General features: G+C 32.1%; 1 protein-coding gene across 2 annotated transcripts in view; it reads left to right on the top strand.

The window, feature by feature from the left end:
- Positions 1–17,319, top strand: part of LOC139515983 (cleavage and polyadenylation specificity factor subunit 2-like) — a 167,125-nt gene that overhangs the window by 1,635 nt on the left and 148,171 nt on the right. For both annotated transcript variants that reach the window (XR_011662884.1, XM_071305780.1), the window contains exons 2-9: positions 1,919–2,126; positions 3,018–3,177; positions 8,796–8,901; positions 9,741–9,870; positions 12,367–12,482; positions 13,202–13,290; positions 14,608–14,706; positions 16,215–16,337. Coding sequence is in view for 1 of the 2 variants with exons in the window: in XM_071305780.1 (XP_071161881.1) it covers positions 1,978–2,126; positions 3,018–3,177; positions 8,796–8,901; positions 9,741–9,870; positions 12,367–12,482; positions 13,202–13,290; positions 14,608–14,706; positions 16,215–16,337 (972 nt within the window). In the remaining variant the exon portion in view is untranslated. The remainder of the gene's footprint in view (positions 1–1,918; positions 2,127–3,017; positions 3,178–8,795; positions 8,902–9,740; positions 9,871–12,366; positions 12,483–13,201; positions 13,291–14,607; positions 14,707–16,214; positions 16,338–17,319) is intronic.

Below are 17,319 nucleotides of genomic sequence, written 5' to 3'. Positions count from 1 at the left end.
CCATTGGTTACCTTCGGCTGTTGTTTGCTCTATGGTCGGGTGGTTGTCGCTTTGACATATTCACCATTTCCTTTCTCAATTTTATTAAAATGGGTAGGCATTATATATTCGTGATTATATTTCCCCAAGCCATATATAGTAATGGCTAAAATAACAGGAAAATATGCCACAGCAAATTTAAGAAATAATTGATGCATTGCAAGCTATTCTTTATTGTAGTTTTAAAATGGGTAGGCATTATATTCATGATTATATTTCCCCGAGCAATAGTAAGGGCTAAAATAACGAACATAATGCCAGTCACCTGAAGATTTCATAATTATAACGAAAAAATGGGGGAAATAAAATAACACGAATATAATACCTACCCATGTTAAAACTACAATAAAGTATTGCTTGCATCAATTATTTCGATTCTGATTAGGACAATGAAGGTATTATCTATATCCGATGTATATAAGTGTACAGTGTTTGTGTATATATCTCTTCCATGAAGTTGAACCTCCCTTTTTTGTTTGTAAAAAAGCAAACGACTGGCAATGTGAATTTTCAGAGGGAGGAGTTTGAACAGCCAGCATGAATGGCTGTCGTATCTTGCTCAAATATGTCAATTTCCATTTGCAAATTACAGTCATAATAAATGAATTAGTAACAACATGTGCATCATTTAAGAGTTCAGAGTTGTTTTAAGTTAATGAATTATATTAAATGCATGCCAATTTGATAAAAATCATTATTCTGCAGTAGTCAATATACGCATGACCATGTGCAAACAAATTTTATTAGAGCATGGGTTTATTCACAAAGCAAAAGAAGCACGTCATATTAGAAGAGCAATTAATGTGTCTGATCTGTGTGTCTTTTTCAAACGATAAATATGTTTATATTAATGTACAGTTGTCACAAAATGGAAGTTCCATAGGTACTAAAAGTTATAGTTTAAGGCACTTTGGGACAGTAGAATTATTTTAGTATTATATGAACACAAATATACTCTAGAAATAACTTGTTTAAATTTGCTTTTTACTATCCAAAGCACTTGGTGATATTCTCTTATTCTCTTTTTGATATATCAGCCTTCTTTTACTTTAGACAAAATGTTAGACAACCCATAAAGAGCTATATGTACTAAACTATTCTTAACCCCTAACCTTACCCTAACCCATACCGTAAACCCAAAACTAGCCCTAACCCTAAAAGCTAACCCTAACCTTAAATTAAATATCCTCTAACCATACCATAACCAGGAATTAACTGGTACCTTTACTCTAGGTATAGGGACCCTTAAAGTAAGAGAAGGCTGATATATCAGTGATGCAAAAATAATTGAATTGAAATTAAATTTAAAAAAAAAGACTAAAACACGTTTGTGATATTTTGAAAAGAAATGGTGTGACTGTGTCAGTTGTGTCATTTGGTTATGACATTTACATATGTACAGACTAAGTACTGTATTCTATTGGCTCTCAGTTTGTATTTAAAATCCAAACTTGTTGAGATATATATTTAAGTTAAAAAATGTCGTGTTAAAAATAAAATGTTATTGGAAGTTTTTAGGACTACTACCAATTAACAAATGATTAATGAAAAAAAACCTGAGTTATGACTTATGTCCAAATATTTTCTGCAATGTAAGAACATCAACCTTAGTAATTGGTTAAAGGAAATGTAAGAGTTATGTTTTCATCATTAAGACAGCAACCCATAAACAATATATAAAAGGTTGTCTTAGCTTTATCATTGTTATGATGACAATGGGACCTGTCAAAGGATATTTTCTTCCAGTGAACAAATAAATTGAAACAAACAAAATGTGCTGATTTTATTTCAAGTTCAACTTGCCACAGGACGCTAAGCAACCAACAATCAATTTATCATTGTAACAGATTTTCTAATAAAGATGTACAATCTCTTTCAGATGTAAAGATGCAAGATTAATTTAGACCATATAAACTTTCAACAAGAACAGGAGTCAACATGACATCTATTATTAGACTTCAGCCTCTGTCTGGAGCTCATGACGAATCTCCTCCATGTTACATTCTGCAGGTGGATGAATTCCATTTCCTTCTTGATTGTGGCTGGGATGAAGACTTTAATATGGATTTTATAAAACAGTTGAAAAGGTTAGAATCATCAAAATACAGAAATTTATAGATGCATGGGCAATAAAAAGGATTATGTTTGTTTCCCCTAACCCTACATATACCTACCAAGAAAATAACTGCCTACTCCAAACCTTTTATTGTCTTGATGTGATAAACTGTTTTATTTATTAGATTGACATGAAGACCTAAAAACATCTGACACTTCAATTTTTCTTTGCAAAAAAAAGAAAGAAGGAAAATGCATACATACATACATTTGCCTTCCTACTTTGGGTAGGGTTTGGGCAAACCAAAATATTATAAGTGTGGCCTTGCTGCCTTCAGTTTTGTTTGTTTTATGATGATACTAGCAATAAAAAAACGGTTTATAAGTTTCATGTGTTCAAAGCTCTTTTCGGGATTTACCATCATCAGGAATGGTCAAAGCTGAATATTTAAAAGCCAAGGATGTATAAAAAAATGTTTATATGACCAAAAAGGGCCTGAACAATAGCCAGATTCATCAAAGGTCAACTTAACATATGCATGCAATTATTATTGTTAAGAAACTTGTAAAAATAATAGGCAACAGAAAAATTGCATTGGTTGCAATGAGATACAGTGATTTCTCAGTAAAATCAAAACTGATATTTTCTCATGTAAAATAAATCTGATAATTTCAGTCTTCTGACTCATACAATGATATGTGTTGTCGAGACATTATTTATGATTTTGCATTGAACCACAACCAGAACACATAAAAAATATACAGTCCCTTGCATGTTCTATTTTATTTCTATTAAATACATATAGTCCATGGTCATTAACAATGGAATAACCATAAATTTATTGTAAAACTTTTATACTTTTGATTGTGTACTTGAATATTTTAATTTAAGTTTAAATTGGGAATTGTTTTGATGATTTCAGACACATGCATCAGATAGATGCAGTTTTACTGAGTTACCCAGACCATGCCCACCTTGGTGCATTACCTTATATGGTAGGAAAGGCGGGATTAAGTTGTCCAATATATGCCACAGTACCAGTATATAAAATGGGACAAATGTTTATGTATGATCTCTATCAGGTAAGCAAAATAAAATTGAGAATGGAAATGGACAATATGTCAGAGAGACAACAACCCAACCAAAGAGCAGTAACAGCTGAATTCCACTAATGTTTTTTTTTTATTAAGTTTGTGTTATATTCTATAAAAGCAGGACATTATATGTGAGATATTATTTTTAGTTGATAGAAATATTCAACGAATTAAAAGTTGTAACATGAGCTCACAAATCATCCAAACAATAATAAAACCATCAAAATATACAATTTCTGTTGTGCTTCATTTGAGCACATCCATAGAAAATAAACCATAGTAAATCATCTTTGCTAGCCAAGGGTTATGATCCACTCCCGCTCTCTTCACCCTTTGCGGATTGAGCCAAATTTTGTGAAGAGAGTGGGAGTGGATCGTAAGTAACTCTTGGCTAGCGAAGATGATGGTAAATATGCATTAACTAACAAAAGTTAATTTTGATAAGGTTTCAACTAATAAAGATTAAATGTAAAGGAATAGTGCAAATGACTTGTCAAATATGTATAGATTTATCAAAGTTTATAGTGCAAGTGTCCACCATTTTAGAGCACAAGTGTTGTTTAAGGTAACAGGTAAAAAAGGCATAAATGTTCTATGTTAAAGCTGAAGATACTTAGATTAATGTGTTGATAAATGAACATTTATAAATGTTTTTGTCATCTATTGAATTTTGTGAATTAGATAATATTGTAACAAACCTAGGGTTACTATAAAAACTGTTTAACTCATCATTCAGGAGGAGTGGAATCAACGGCATTGTAGAGAAACAGATTTGTAATAAACATAACAATGATATTTATTTTAGTAGTATTTTGACTTCTTCTTTCAATATAATAAACATCAAAACACATTCATCATTCAACAGATAAAGCAATAAATCGGGTGGTCAATATAAAAGGTAGTTGACGGTTCAAGAGATTGATTCAGAATGACATGTCTGTCTGCAGGCTCCTATTTATGTGTTTTGGCACTTACTATGACGTTAGAGTAAATATCTAATCGTCCAATCAAAAGCAACGTTTCTTACGTCTTTTGGCTTGAAATGTTCAAGAAGACAATCCGATTTCGTTATTTCTAAATAAATACTCATTATTGAGTTGTCCTCATTTTGTCCTTCTTGTCCGAATTATATTTAAAAGCAAATAAAACCAAAAGGACATTTCTGCATAATGCTATTTTTAAACGGACAGTAAATTCCTTTCTCGATACGGCGTATGAACTTGGGTGTAATTTACATAACCTTACGCATTAGATATAATGCTTAAATGAGATCAATGGAAACCCTGTTCTATCATAAATAAAAACAATGTTAATGAAAAGGGAGGCACAAACATAATAAATACGCAATTTACCTACATTGATAAAGTGTTAACTTGAACAAATAATAATATGAGATCGCAAAGTGAAAGTACAGAACGGTGTCATGGCAGATGTAAACAAGTTGAATCTCACGACGATATTTGTCAAAATAAATCACTATATGACGGGATAATCAAAGTATTACATAGGTAAACATTACCAAGATATACATATAAAACTGACCCTTATCGCTTGCAAAGTACAAATAGTTTAAATCATGAGTATGAAAGTCAATGCATTTATCAGTGTTTGTGCACTCTCGAGAAGTTGACCACCCGGCAATATTCAAATAAATATATGTCATATACAATAAATAATACGTTAAATAATAACAATTATAAGTCCAGATTTGTCACAATTTCCCCCACCCAAGTCTTAAAATACTCCTGTATTTTCTGGAGGTAACAGTATACCAGTACTTTTATTTTTGTTTACTTAGTCTCTGTGTTCTTTAGTCTTTAATAGAATATATTCACACTGTTTAATTATATAATCCACACTTCTGTGTCTTCAGGGAAATCATCTTTCTGTCATCTGTAGATAATTTTCACTATTACACTCATAGCAATTTCTGATAAGACATCGGACACATTTTAAAAACCATAGAGAAACACTAGAGCCATTCACAAATTTCTTCCACTTATCTACAAAAACACAGTATCACTGTAACATCAAATAATAATTTCTGTTGACGCTGCAACTATAATTAACAGTCTATTATTTAAACTTGGAATTATTTTTAACTATGGAATTTGCTTGATTTCTTGTTATTGAAATTTTTAATAAATTCCATGATTATTCTGTACTGAAATGTTCTGTGCTGCGCACAACACTTTCTATTACAAAGAAAATAGTATATTTTCAATAGAATGTACTGTGCCGCGCACAACACTATCTAACCAAAATACATTGTATGGAAAGTGTTATTAACCGCTCAAAAGATGATAATACAAAATAAACATGGAATTTATAAAAAAATTTAAACACAAGAAATTATGCGAATTCCATAATTAAAAATAATTCCAAGTTCAAATAATAGCCTGTTAATTATTAACTACCTTGGAAATATCACAATATTCCACCAAATTTTCTAGAAAACCCCCTCTTTTCAACCAACTCTGGGGTGATCAGTCCCTATAGGCAAATCTGGGCTACGTTTCTAGAAATATCACATAACAACTGGATGCATTCACAACACTGCACCATCACATAACAACTGGATGCATTCACAACACTGCACCAATACTTCTTCATATACACTATATCTCAACACATGAATAATCTTATTCATAAAAAAATAAAAATAACGAGTGATACACATTTAAACACATAAGCACAATAAATTTTGAATGGCGTCTTGTCCTCTTCTTTGGTTTTAACTTCACTTCTTGCTAGATTATGAGACACTTTCTTTTATCACTTTAAACCATTTTATGATATCGTTTCCATTATATTCTGCGAGTCTATCTATGTGAAATACTTTTCCTGCTTTCTTTGTCACTTCAATATTCCGTAATTTACTGGTACTGCACGAATTTAGATAATAAATCTTGTTCTAAAATTTTATCACGGTAATATCACAAATAATCACATTATTTTCATAAAACATATTTTGCCAGGGTTCTCTTATGTTTGTCCATAAACTGAACCATGCATATAAAATCCCTTATCTGTTATTTTTCTTGACCCCTATTTGATTTATTCTGCTATTTATAATTGCAGTCTGAATTTCATTTCCAACATCTTTAAAATCATTTAATTAACATAAAATACGACTTCTGTAACCGTCAATTCCCGACCTATTGAATAAACGGACGGTTGTCTCCCTGGACCGTTTCCATAGTTGTATTTGGTCTGAAATTTCTAAAAATTCTGTGAATTCGGGGGTTTATTCTCCCTAAATTCATGATCATTAGACATAGAACATTGTCTATAAAAATGATCAGGCGAGTCACAAATGAAGCAGGTCCTTTGATTCTGTGTATTGCCCCCATTTTGGTAATTTTTGTGGCAAAATCTAAAGTTGGATCGGTTATTCGTATTCCGAATCTGATTTTCTAACTTATCCATTCTACTTAAAAGCATTTGAATGGTTCTGTCATTATTGGGCTGTTGGGAAATTAATCTGACATTTTGGTCACCATTATTTTGCCATTCCATATCTAATTTATTTTCACTATAATTTTCATAAGAAACAGAGCGGACGCTAGTTTTCTTTTGACTTGACTCCCCTAAAAGAGCCTCATATCTTTCAATTATATCCACAGCGTCAGCGACCGTTTTACATTCTCGATCTACACATCGACATTTCATTTCTATAGGAATCGACTTGTATAACTGATTGAGCGCCAACACTTCTTGTGCCAATGAATCTAAATTACAATAAGCTCTTTGTACCATCTGGCGGAGATCATCACCGAGAGCAGCAACTGTTTCACCGGAATTTCGCGTTCTCATTTCAAAACGTGATAACCATCGGTTTTGTTGACGTGCACTTCCGAATCTTTCTTCTAAGCGTCGCACAAGTATACTATAAGGTCGGCGTTCATGGGAAGGAAGGCTCATATAAAAAGTTCGTGCAGGGCCCTTTAAACTTGCAGCAAGTGTCAATACTCTGTCTTCCATACTCCATCTGCCGAGTTCTGCACAATCTTGAAAATGCGAAAAATATTCTTCCCAGTCATCTGATCCACTATAAGCATCTGGACGAATTGTAGCAGGATGTCCAGCAATTGGTAACTGTTCACGGCAAAATCGTGGTGCATTTCCCCATTTTCGTTCATGAGCGCTATTAGTTTCAAAATACGAAACACCTTGTTCACCTTTAAAATTCCGTTCCATCTCTACTGTATTTCTCTGTCTAACTATGTCGTCTCGTACGTTGTTATTAAATGCACTTTCAATATCACCTTGACCTTGTTTTATCATTGTATTTAATGCAGAGTCTTCATTATTTTTCTCGACCGTTTCACTTTTATCCATATTAAACTCGATTTCTGAATCAGATTCGTCAGACATTGAAAATTATTACTAGTTTACTAAAATCGTTGAAAATTTAATATTCTATTCAAACTTAAAAATCACAGCCGAGGTATTCGATCACTGGATGACAATTATTTTTGTCATCCCACTTCTGACACCAAACTGTAACAAACCTAGGGTTACTATAAAAACTGTTTAACTCATCATTCAGGAGGAGTGGAATCAACGGCATTGTAGAGAAACAGATTTGTAATAAACATAACAATGATATTTATTTTAGTAGTATTTTGACTTCTTCTTTCAATATAATAAACATCAAAACACATTCATCATTCAACAGATAAAGCAATAAATCGGGTGGTCAATATAAAAGGTAGTTGACGGTTCAAGAGATTGATTCAGAATGACATGTCTGTCTACAGGCTCCTATTTATGTGTTTTGGCACTTACTATGACGTTAGAGTAAACATCTAATCGTCCAATCAAAAGCAACGTTTCTTACGTCTTTTGGCTTGAAACGTTCAAGAAGACAATCCGATTTCGTTATTTCTAAATAAATACTCATTATTGAGTTGTCCTCATTTTGTCCTTCTTGTCCGAATTATATTTAAAAGCAAATAAAACCAAAAGGACATTTCTACATAATGCTATTTTTAAACGGACAGTAAATTCCTTTCTCGATACGGCGTATGAACTTGGGTGTAATTTACATAACCTTACGCATTAGATATAATGCTTAAATGAGATCAATGGAAACCCTGTTCTATCATAAATAAAAACAATGTTAATGAAAAGGGAGGCACAAACATAATAAATACGCAATTTACCTACATTGATAAAGTGTTAACTTGAACAAATAATAATATGAGATCGCAAAGTGAAAGTACAGAACGGTGTCATGGCAGATGTAAACAAGTTGAATCTCACGACGATATTTGTCAAAATAAATCACTATATGACGGGATAATCAAAGTATTACATAGGTAAACATTACCAAGATATACATATAAAACTGACCCTTATCGCTTGCAAAGTACAAATAGTTTAAATCATGAGTATGAAAGTCAATGCATTTATCAGTGTTTGTGCACTCTCGAGAAGTTGACCACCCGGCAATATTCAAATAAATATATGTCATATACAATAAATAATACGTTAAATAATAACAATTATAAGTCCAGATTTGTCACAATATTGACATACATCATGTACATGATGCTTCAAGATATATAAATCATAATTATATAATGATTTTCTTATTACAGTCACGACACAATACTACAGATTTTGAGATCTTCACATTAGACGATGTTGACCATGCCTTTGATAAAATCACACAACTCAAATATTCACAAACAGTTCATTTAAAAGGTGGGTATAAGATAAAAAAAAACTTTGTGCTACTCTGAATAAAATTGTTTCTCAATCTGTTTATTACTATGACAGATTTAAGTTAGTTACCCTTAAAACCATTTCACTAAAATTCTAGACAAAAAAAACAAAAATATATGAAATGCTGTTGATTGCTACTGTACATGTTAAACAATAGACAAAAATTTGAGCTAAATTATTATGATTTCAGAAATAACTGTATAACTATATTGCTATAAAAATTGATACAATTTTTGCAAACTCTATGCGTCTCTCTACACAATATAAAAACATTGCAAAATTTTCTGAATTTAATGCATTCCAGTGTCCTATCTAGCTCTACACAAAGGAGCACAGTTCCCTATTGCCCTTTTTGTGCACCTCTCTGACATTATTGTTCTGTGCTGTTTTGTTTTCTGAAGGAAATACAAATAAATAAAATTTAACTACTGGAAAAACTTTTTAAAAATTCACAGAGAAGTTTGAATACCGGCAAAAAAAAACACCCTTTATTCACTAGTTTGTTTTAATTTATCACGTACAACCTTTAATCTTTGCGACAAGAAACCAAGATATCCCTCATTTGCACTGTTTATTTAAATTGGAGATCAATACATGTATATCATACTACTTAAGAACAGGCGCGGATCCAGAGGGGGGGGGGGGGGGTTCCAGGGATTGAACCCCCCCTTTTTTTTTTGGACGATCAATGCATTTGAATGGGGGACATGTAATTGGAACCCCCCCCTTTGTCCTTGGTTAGGAACCCCCCCTTTTTAAAATGGCTGGATCCGCCCCTGCTTAAGAATGAGATATACTTAATGAACTTTATGTTGTAGGTAAAGGTCATGGTATACAGATCACACCACTTCCTGCAGGTCACATGATTGGTGGTAGTATCTGGAGGATCGTTAAAGATGGCGAGGAAGAGATCATATATGCCATAGATTACAATCATAAAAAAGAAAGGTTATTGTATAGGCTATTGCAGAAGTTTTGGTTTTATTACCTTTGTGACTTTAAAAAAAAGAAAAATTCTAAACAAAAAAAAGAACCAGTCCTATAGAAATTTTGTAACAGTTATGAAAACTAGGGTAATAATTTATTAAATCACAAAAACAAATGAGATTGCACTTAAGACAAAATGAACACATTGACAAAAAGAAGTAAAAAAAGAGAAGAAAATCCTTCAAATTTATTGTGCAACAGTCTTTCTTCTATGTGGCATCAGTCTTTACAATAAAAAAGATATTTCTGAATTATTTGCCTGTTATGGATGTAGTATTTGGGACTATTTTTATTATGGCCCCCAAAGTTGTCCGTGCCATATAGTTTTACCCTTGTCTATAATTCCCTAACCCATTTTTGGTATGTGAGTTAACCATGATGAGTTACAAATCAAGTTTAAGTTTCGTTCCACTATGCTATTTCTTGCCAAAATTACGGGCTTTGGACTTTGATGAATTGTTGAAAATCACAGTTATACAGGCTTTTTTTCTAAACTCTTTCAGATATTGGGATGGTTTTTGGCATGTGAGTTAACCAAGATGAGTTACAGATCAAGTTTAAGTTTTGTTTTAGCTCAGCTAATTTTTGCCGAAATTATGGGTTATGGACTTTGATAAATTGTTGAAAATCACAGTTATACAGACTTTTTTTCTAAACGCTTTCAGATATTGGGCTGATTTTTGGTATGTGAGCTCACCATGATGAGTTACAGATCAAGTTTAAGTTTCTTTCCTCTCTGTTAATATTTGCCAAAATCAAGGGTTTACAACTTTGAAAATTGTTGAACAGTTATACAAACTTTTTTTCTATTCGCCTCCAGATTTTGAGCTGATTTTTGATATGTTAGACTACCATCAAGTTTGTGTCCACATGTCAGTGTTCCAGCTAGGTTTTCAAAAGGGCAGGGTGCCAATCCTGAAAAAGGGCATTTAACGCGCGATATGATAATATGAAAAGGGCATATTTTAATAAAAGATGTTAATCAAACATTTGTGTTTATTCGTTGAATCACAGGTTATACAAGAACAACATCTTTAGCCCATATAGAACTCTATCTTTCTACTTTTAAGGCTGAAAAACTTGTCAAGCAGCTTGTCACACAAGTTTTTTTATCATTGCTTGGCACAGTTGAACTTTATATGCAGTATGTTTTGAAAGGAGATCTGTTTCATACTGTTTCTATGGTCTACCACATTTTACCAGTTTCACCTTTCTACCCCTGCTGTGCTTGATGGCAATACAGCACAAAACAGCTGTGCTCAGTAAATTCACAATTTTAGGATATAAAGCAACAGTGAAAAATAGTATCAAAAACAAAGACTACAGAAAAAGATGACCAAGGCACCCTACCAACACTGCTACTAAGACCCTCTTTAACTTTTCCCATAACTCAAAATAAATACCTAAACATATATATTCTTAAGCAAGAAGTATGGAGACACATTTTAGAATATGTAAATGGGTTACTTAATGCTAGGAAAAAAATCAGATTGAGTTATCTTTCTTTATTCGGGTGTGCTCCTTCTTTGGAGGATTATAAACAGTACGTAAATATGATGTAAATATGATCACAATATGGCGGATGATTTTGTTATTTTCGTATCAAAAATGAAGGCAGTCAATGACAAATACGTCTGAATTTTCTGTTTATTTTACAGAAAACAAGTAAAACAATGTCTTCAACGAGTTTATAATGGTTTTCCAACTTTCTGTCATTACGTTTCTTCCATGAAACTACGGTAAACATCGCAAATTGTGCCCAAGTTGTTGTATGCACATTTCTTCAAAGATAATTGCCGACTGACCGATTCTATTTGAACAAATTAATGTGGATGATCATAATGACCCATCCGATCAACGGATTACCTATAACAACAGATTATGACACCAGTTATAACCATTGATTAGCTTGGGGTGGTAAACAAAGTCATAATCTTTTCCCCAGGTAAAATTTAGTAATTAGCGTATCATATCAATACGCAAATTAATATGCAATCGATCTTCAAAAAAGGCAGGGCGCCCTGGAAACTGTAAAAAGGGCACAGGGCGCCACTCGGAAAAGGGCGGGCGCCGCGCCCTCTGAAAACGGCCTAGCTGGAACACTGCATGTGTTATTGAAATTGCAGATTTTTCAACTTTTTGAGACGGGGCATTCATGCCTCTTTGACACATCTAGTTTTAAAGCAAGCTTGTTAACATCAATTTTAGGTTGAATGTATATCATCCTCACATTTATTTTATTAGTATTTATAACTTCAGGATAAAGAAAAGGATATCAGGGTAATGTTGTCATGCAATTTCTACAAAAAGATATAATCCCCTAACAGAAAAGAATCACTGTTACATTTATACCACAAGTTTGTTCAGGTTAACCAATTAGAATATGTTACATTAGAATATCTTGTTGCAGGACAAACTTACTTATGCATTTAGTTAAAAGCCATGTATATTTTACAGACATTTAAATGGTTGTGTATTAGATACAATAACTAGATCATCAGTTTTAATCACAGACGCTTTCAATGCTTCATATATACAGTCTAGGAGAAGACTCAGGGATGAACAGTTAATGAGTAAGTTAGAATACTAGTTTTACAGTTAAGTTTATATTTTAATTTAAAGTAAGGGCAGATAATTTACATTTGGATTTTTCGGTAAAAAAACCAGTACCAATTTTACTGCACCAGATGTGGATTTCAACAATTTTTAAATATCTCTTCAGTGATGCTTGAGGCATTAATAAAGAGAAAAGATTCTAATAGAATCATGAACTCTTTAAACTTTAGGCAAATATGGAATCTTAACTAGTTTCCAAAACTCTCCATCCCATTTGTGGAATTTATTATTTTTTTTGTGTGCACACTTTACTTTTTTGAATCATATACAGCATAATTTATGTTCATGACAAAGGATATGTTAGAATGAACTTATACTACATAAAGCATAATAAATACATGTGAAAAGGGACAATACATCTAATACTATGTTATGATGTTGGAAATAACACATCACATGAATCCACCTAAAATCTGATTCAAGCAGGGTACCTTCTGTCAATGGTGCATTACTATTATTTTTAAAATCTTTATCAGACCATAATAAAGTCTTTACCATGTTTACTATCATTTAATTTTTATCTAGTGAAAGACACCTTCAATATCCACCCACTATTACCCAACTGCATGATTACTTTTTCAGGTGTTGGTTCACAATGTATAAATTCAATTTTTATAAGAGAAAGTTTTTGCTGTGTTAATTAAATAATGAATGATTGTATATGATTTATTTTCAGCAACCATTCTTCAGACAATGAGAAATGATGGTAATGTTTTGGTTGCAGTGGATACAGCTGGCAGAATGCTGGAGTTGGTTCAGTTATTGGTAACGAATAATATTTACTGTTGTATTTTTTGTTGTAAGATGTAAAAATGCAAAATTGTAATAATAAATACTCTAAATGATTATTTGTAAACTTTTGCTTTTCACAAGTGTCAATGAAGTAAGAAAAGTCACACAGATTACTGAAAATACTTCTAGTTCTCATGATTAAAACATTTAATTTATATATATGCAGTAGAGTTGTCTCCCCTCACAAAATGAAATATAATAGACCACTTTCAAGTTCATCCGTCACCGGAAAAAACTTGTCAATTATGCGCGCCTTTATGACGTCATTTACCAGATAGAGAGGGTCGCCTATATCCCTGCACTATTTACGTTCATCAAGCGTCTTAATGATCGTCATTGTGCAGGATAAACTAGAAATAATGGTTGTTCTGTAGATACTTAATGACAATTCCCTAATGACAGCAGTGCTGATTGTCAATTTTGAGAAATCAATTTGCCGAATAATTCGTACAATAAAGAATTATAGTTTTCCAACCACTTGCTCAACATCGGAATGGAAGTGACGACGCCCCTAAACGCACAAATGACGTTCACTAAAACCAGAGTTTTTGACGGAAATGCATCGAACTCGAAAGTTGTCTTTTGAATTTCATAACAAAAAAAACCTTCCATATAAAAGAATTTCTTGTAGGGATAGGAGATGCTGGTATTTGTTTTTGAAGACTTGTTTATTGAACTCTGTAACTTTTATTTTAGAATGTTTAGAATCCATTCCTTAAAATGTATATTCAGTATAGCAGATAGGCAATATACTCCTGATAAATACCATTGTTCTTTGAATATAATTTCATTAATCCAAAAAATTATGAAATTACTATAATTTTCTCAGATTAGAATCAAATCCTGCCAATAAATTCTTCAAAAATAAGATAATGTTTAAATTTATGAACTATGTAACAGGGACTTTAAACTTTAAAAATATCCTTTTGTTATCACTTTATTTTAGACAATGCCATTATTATAGCACTAGTTTAAAGTTAATTACCGCTGGGAATTGATTGAAACATTAGCTGTAATTACACCTGCATGTGCTTCTTATATTAATGGTTCAATTAACAACTGTTCCAGATAGGTTTCCATGGAATTGTCACACATCATTATAAACAAATAATAAATGGGGGGTTGTGGATTGGAGTGACATTTTTTAGAAAGCAGATATGGGATTTTTAATCAGATTTTGATAAGTGATGGAAATTTACGAGCATTACATAATTTTTTAATGATCAATAATAGATTAAAAGTATATTTAATTTTTAAATTAGTTGCATAATGATTATCCATTTATTATAGGATCAAATGTGGAGAACAACAGAGTCAGGTTTGTCGCCGTACTCTCTAGCCTTGTTAAATAATGTGAGCTTTAATGTAGTGGAGTTTGCTAAATCACAGGTATGTCAAAGGGGTAGTTACACAAAATGATATAGAATTACAAGATGTGGTATAATTGCCAATGAGATAACTATCAACCATAAACTAAATCACATAGATGTCAGCAACTATAACTGTACAGCCTTCAAGAATGGGTAAAACCCATTCTCCATAGCAAATTATAATAGACATGAACATGACAAAATGTAGAACAATTCATAAGGTGATGTGTGCTAGAATGTTATAGAGTTTATTAAATAAATATTTGGCCATATGTTACAGTATGCACCCAGTACTTAAAGCCAACCTCAGTCAATAAATCCCTAATCTAATAAAATTTACACCAACTTTGATTTACAATATGAAACACGAGTTGTTTCCCATTTATATGTAAGAATTGTCCTTCTTTGATAAGCAACACTGTATATTTTTGCAGGGAAACCATGTATTGATGATAAATGATAAAAAAAAAATGCAGCAAAATATAATTATAAAATGCACCTTAATTTCAAGTTCGGAATTGAAGAAAATTTAGAAATTTCCAAAAAAAATAGAATATTGCTTTACAACTACATATAATGGGAGACAACTCCTAACAAATTACGAATAGTTTAACAAAATATAATGAATGAGAGAAGAGGAATAGTATGTTAGATATTTAAGTTTCTGGTTAAAGAAAAGAGGGAATAGTACTTTGAAAATTCTTTTATTGGTCTGATAAATACTCTTAGACATAGGGTGCAATCAACAGTTTTTTACGTGACGTCATTCTATAACAGGGCATGTAATAGTGGACCCATCATGCAGAAGTCAGATATTCATAGTTATATAGATATCTATACATCAATGGAAAGATAATTCTATGAACTTTCTGAATAAATAAAAAAAAATCCAACATCTCTTGTTTAAACATGCAAATTGGTACAAGTTATCAGCTGGAAATTAGGCATTTTCCCCCTAAAAAACCTTAAAAACAGACCACCTTTGGACACGCGGATCAGTAACCTGTGCATATATTTGAGATTTCTTATAATATGCATTTCGAAGAGCTTATCCGGCTGATTTAAGAAAATGTAGTTTCAGCCTACGTTCGCCTGCTCCGAAAGGAGCTATCTTACCTGACAAATCAAAGTGCTTTTTGCAACAGGTGAAAATCAGCTGTTTATGGAGTTGCCTCCCATATAGTAGGAAGTCACAAAAACATTTTTTTTTTTTTAAATCTTGACAAAAGTGGCATTTTAATTGAACTTCAATATATGTTTTTCACATTGAACATAAAAACAATCAACTTTTTCATTTAGTGGTATATAAATAGCAGGGAATTCCATCAGTATGTAAATCTCACTGGGGAAATACCCCTAGTTTTTAGTACGAAACTGTTTATAGCACCCATATGGTGTGTATCTCCTATGAATCTGATGTAAAACTCCCAGATGATTTTGGTCTACTACTTTAAAATGACAAAATACAATTGTAGCCATTTGAACTAATACACTACAATTGTTTTCTTTTATCGTTGTTCCTTTCAGGTTGAATGGATGAGTGACAAAATTTTAAGATCTTTTGAAGAAAACAGAAATAACCCATATAATCTGAAACACGTCAGATTGTGTCATAACCTTGCTGAACTAGCCAAGATTCCTGAGCCAAAGGTAGGCACATTTTATATCTCTCATAAGGAAAATGTTAAAGTTGTATGTATACCACAACTATAACAACCTAGATTCCCTCGCAAGATGTAGGGAGAATTTATAGCTTACAAATACCATGAATTTGTTCTCCTTAGCTGAGCAAGGTTTTACAGGTACCAAACATAGGGAGAATTGTGTTGCAGTTTGATGTACAATTGTTTTTGCTACTTGCCTGAAGGAGCTAAGATTCCTGCATCTGGTCTTACAGTAATAAAACTTTCAGAAATCAACCAATCAAAATACGTCATTTTGTGTTTCTAGCACAAAATTTGTATGCTGAGGACTGAGTAAAGGTTTATGACCAAAGAACCTTGATGTAGGTAGAATTTATCATGGCCATTTGAAAGAGAATGTCAAGCAAAAAAATCTTTTTAAGTAATTATTATGCTCCTTAAAAATGTAAAAATGATTAATAAATTTGCTGACCTAAACCAAACTACACAAGATGTCAAACTGTGGCATATTAACGTAACTGAAAGAGCAAGCTGTTCTGAATTCAAGGTAAGAATTTATCCCTTGACTAAAAATATTGTAACTATAGTTTATCAAATAGACAAGATTTTTCAGTGGAAATCCTGAGAAAATATTAACCTACAGCTTTACAGATTGTTTTATGATTGACAAGAATGGCAGACTTCTGTGAAAATCATATTTAGTAGCAAGTAGTATTTTTAGAGAAATTTGTTACCATGTGAAAATGTGAAAAAATTAGTTCAGATATGTTTTATGGTATCAGAAAAAGAAATTATATTGAAAGTGGCAATACATACCGTATATAAGTATTACTTTCCATTGATATTTATAATGGTTGGCGGAAGTTTTTGTCTCAGTGACAGTGATTATCAATTCAGTCCAGTTGTTTTGACTGTAACCTTCACTCTTAGCAGAGCAAAACAAACTATGATGAGTTGAAAGCTTTTATAAAGTAATCTATTTGTATTAT

This window comes from Mytilus edulis, chromosome 3 (assembly GCF_963676685.1).
Source record: "Mytilus edulis chromosome 3, xbMytEdul2.2, whole genome shotgun sequence".
Taxonomy (NCBI): domain Eukaryota; kingdom Metazoa; phylum Mollusca; class Bivalvia; order Mytilida; family Mytilidae; genus Mytilus; species Mytilus edulis.
Note: the sequence above shows the minus strand (reverse complement) of the source record. Positions and strands in the feature narration are given on the sequence as shown.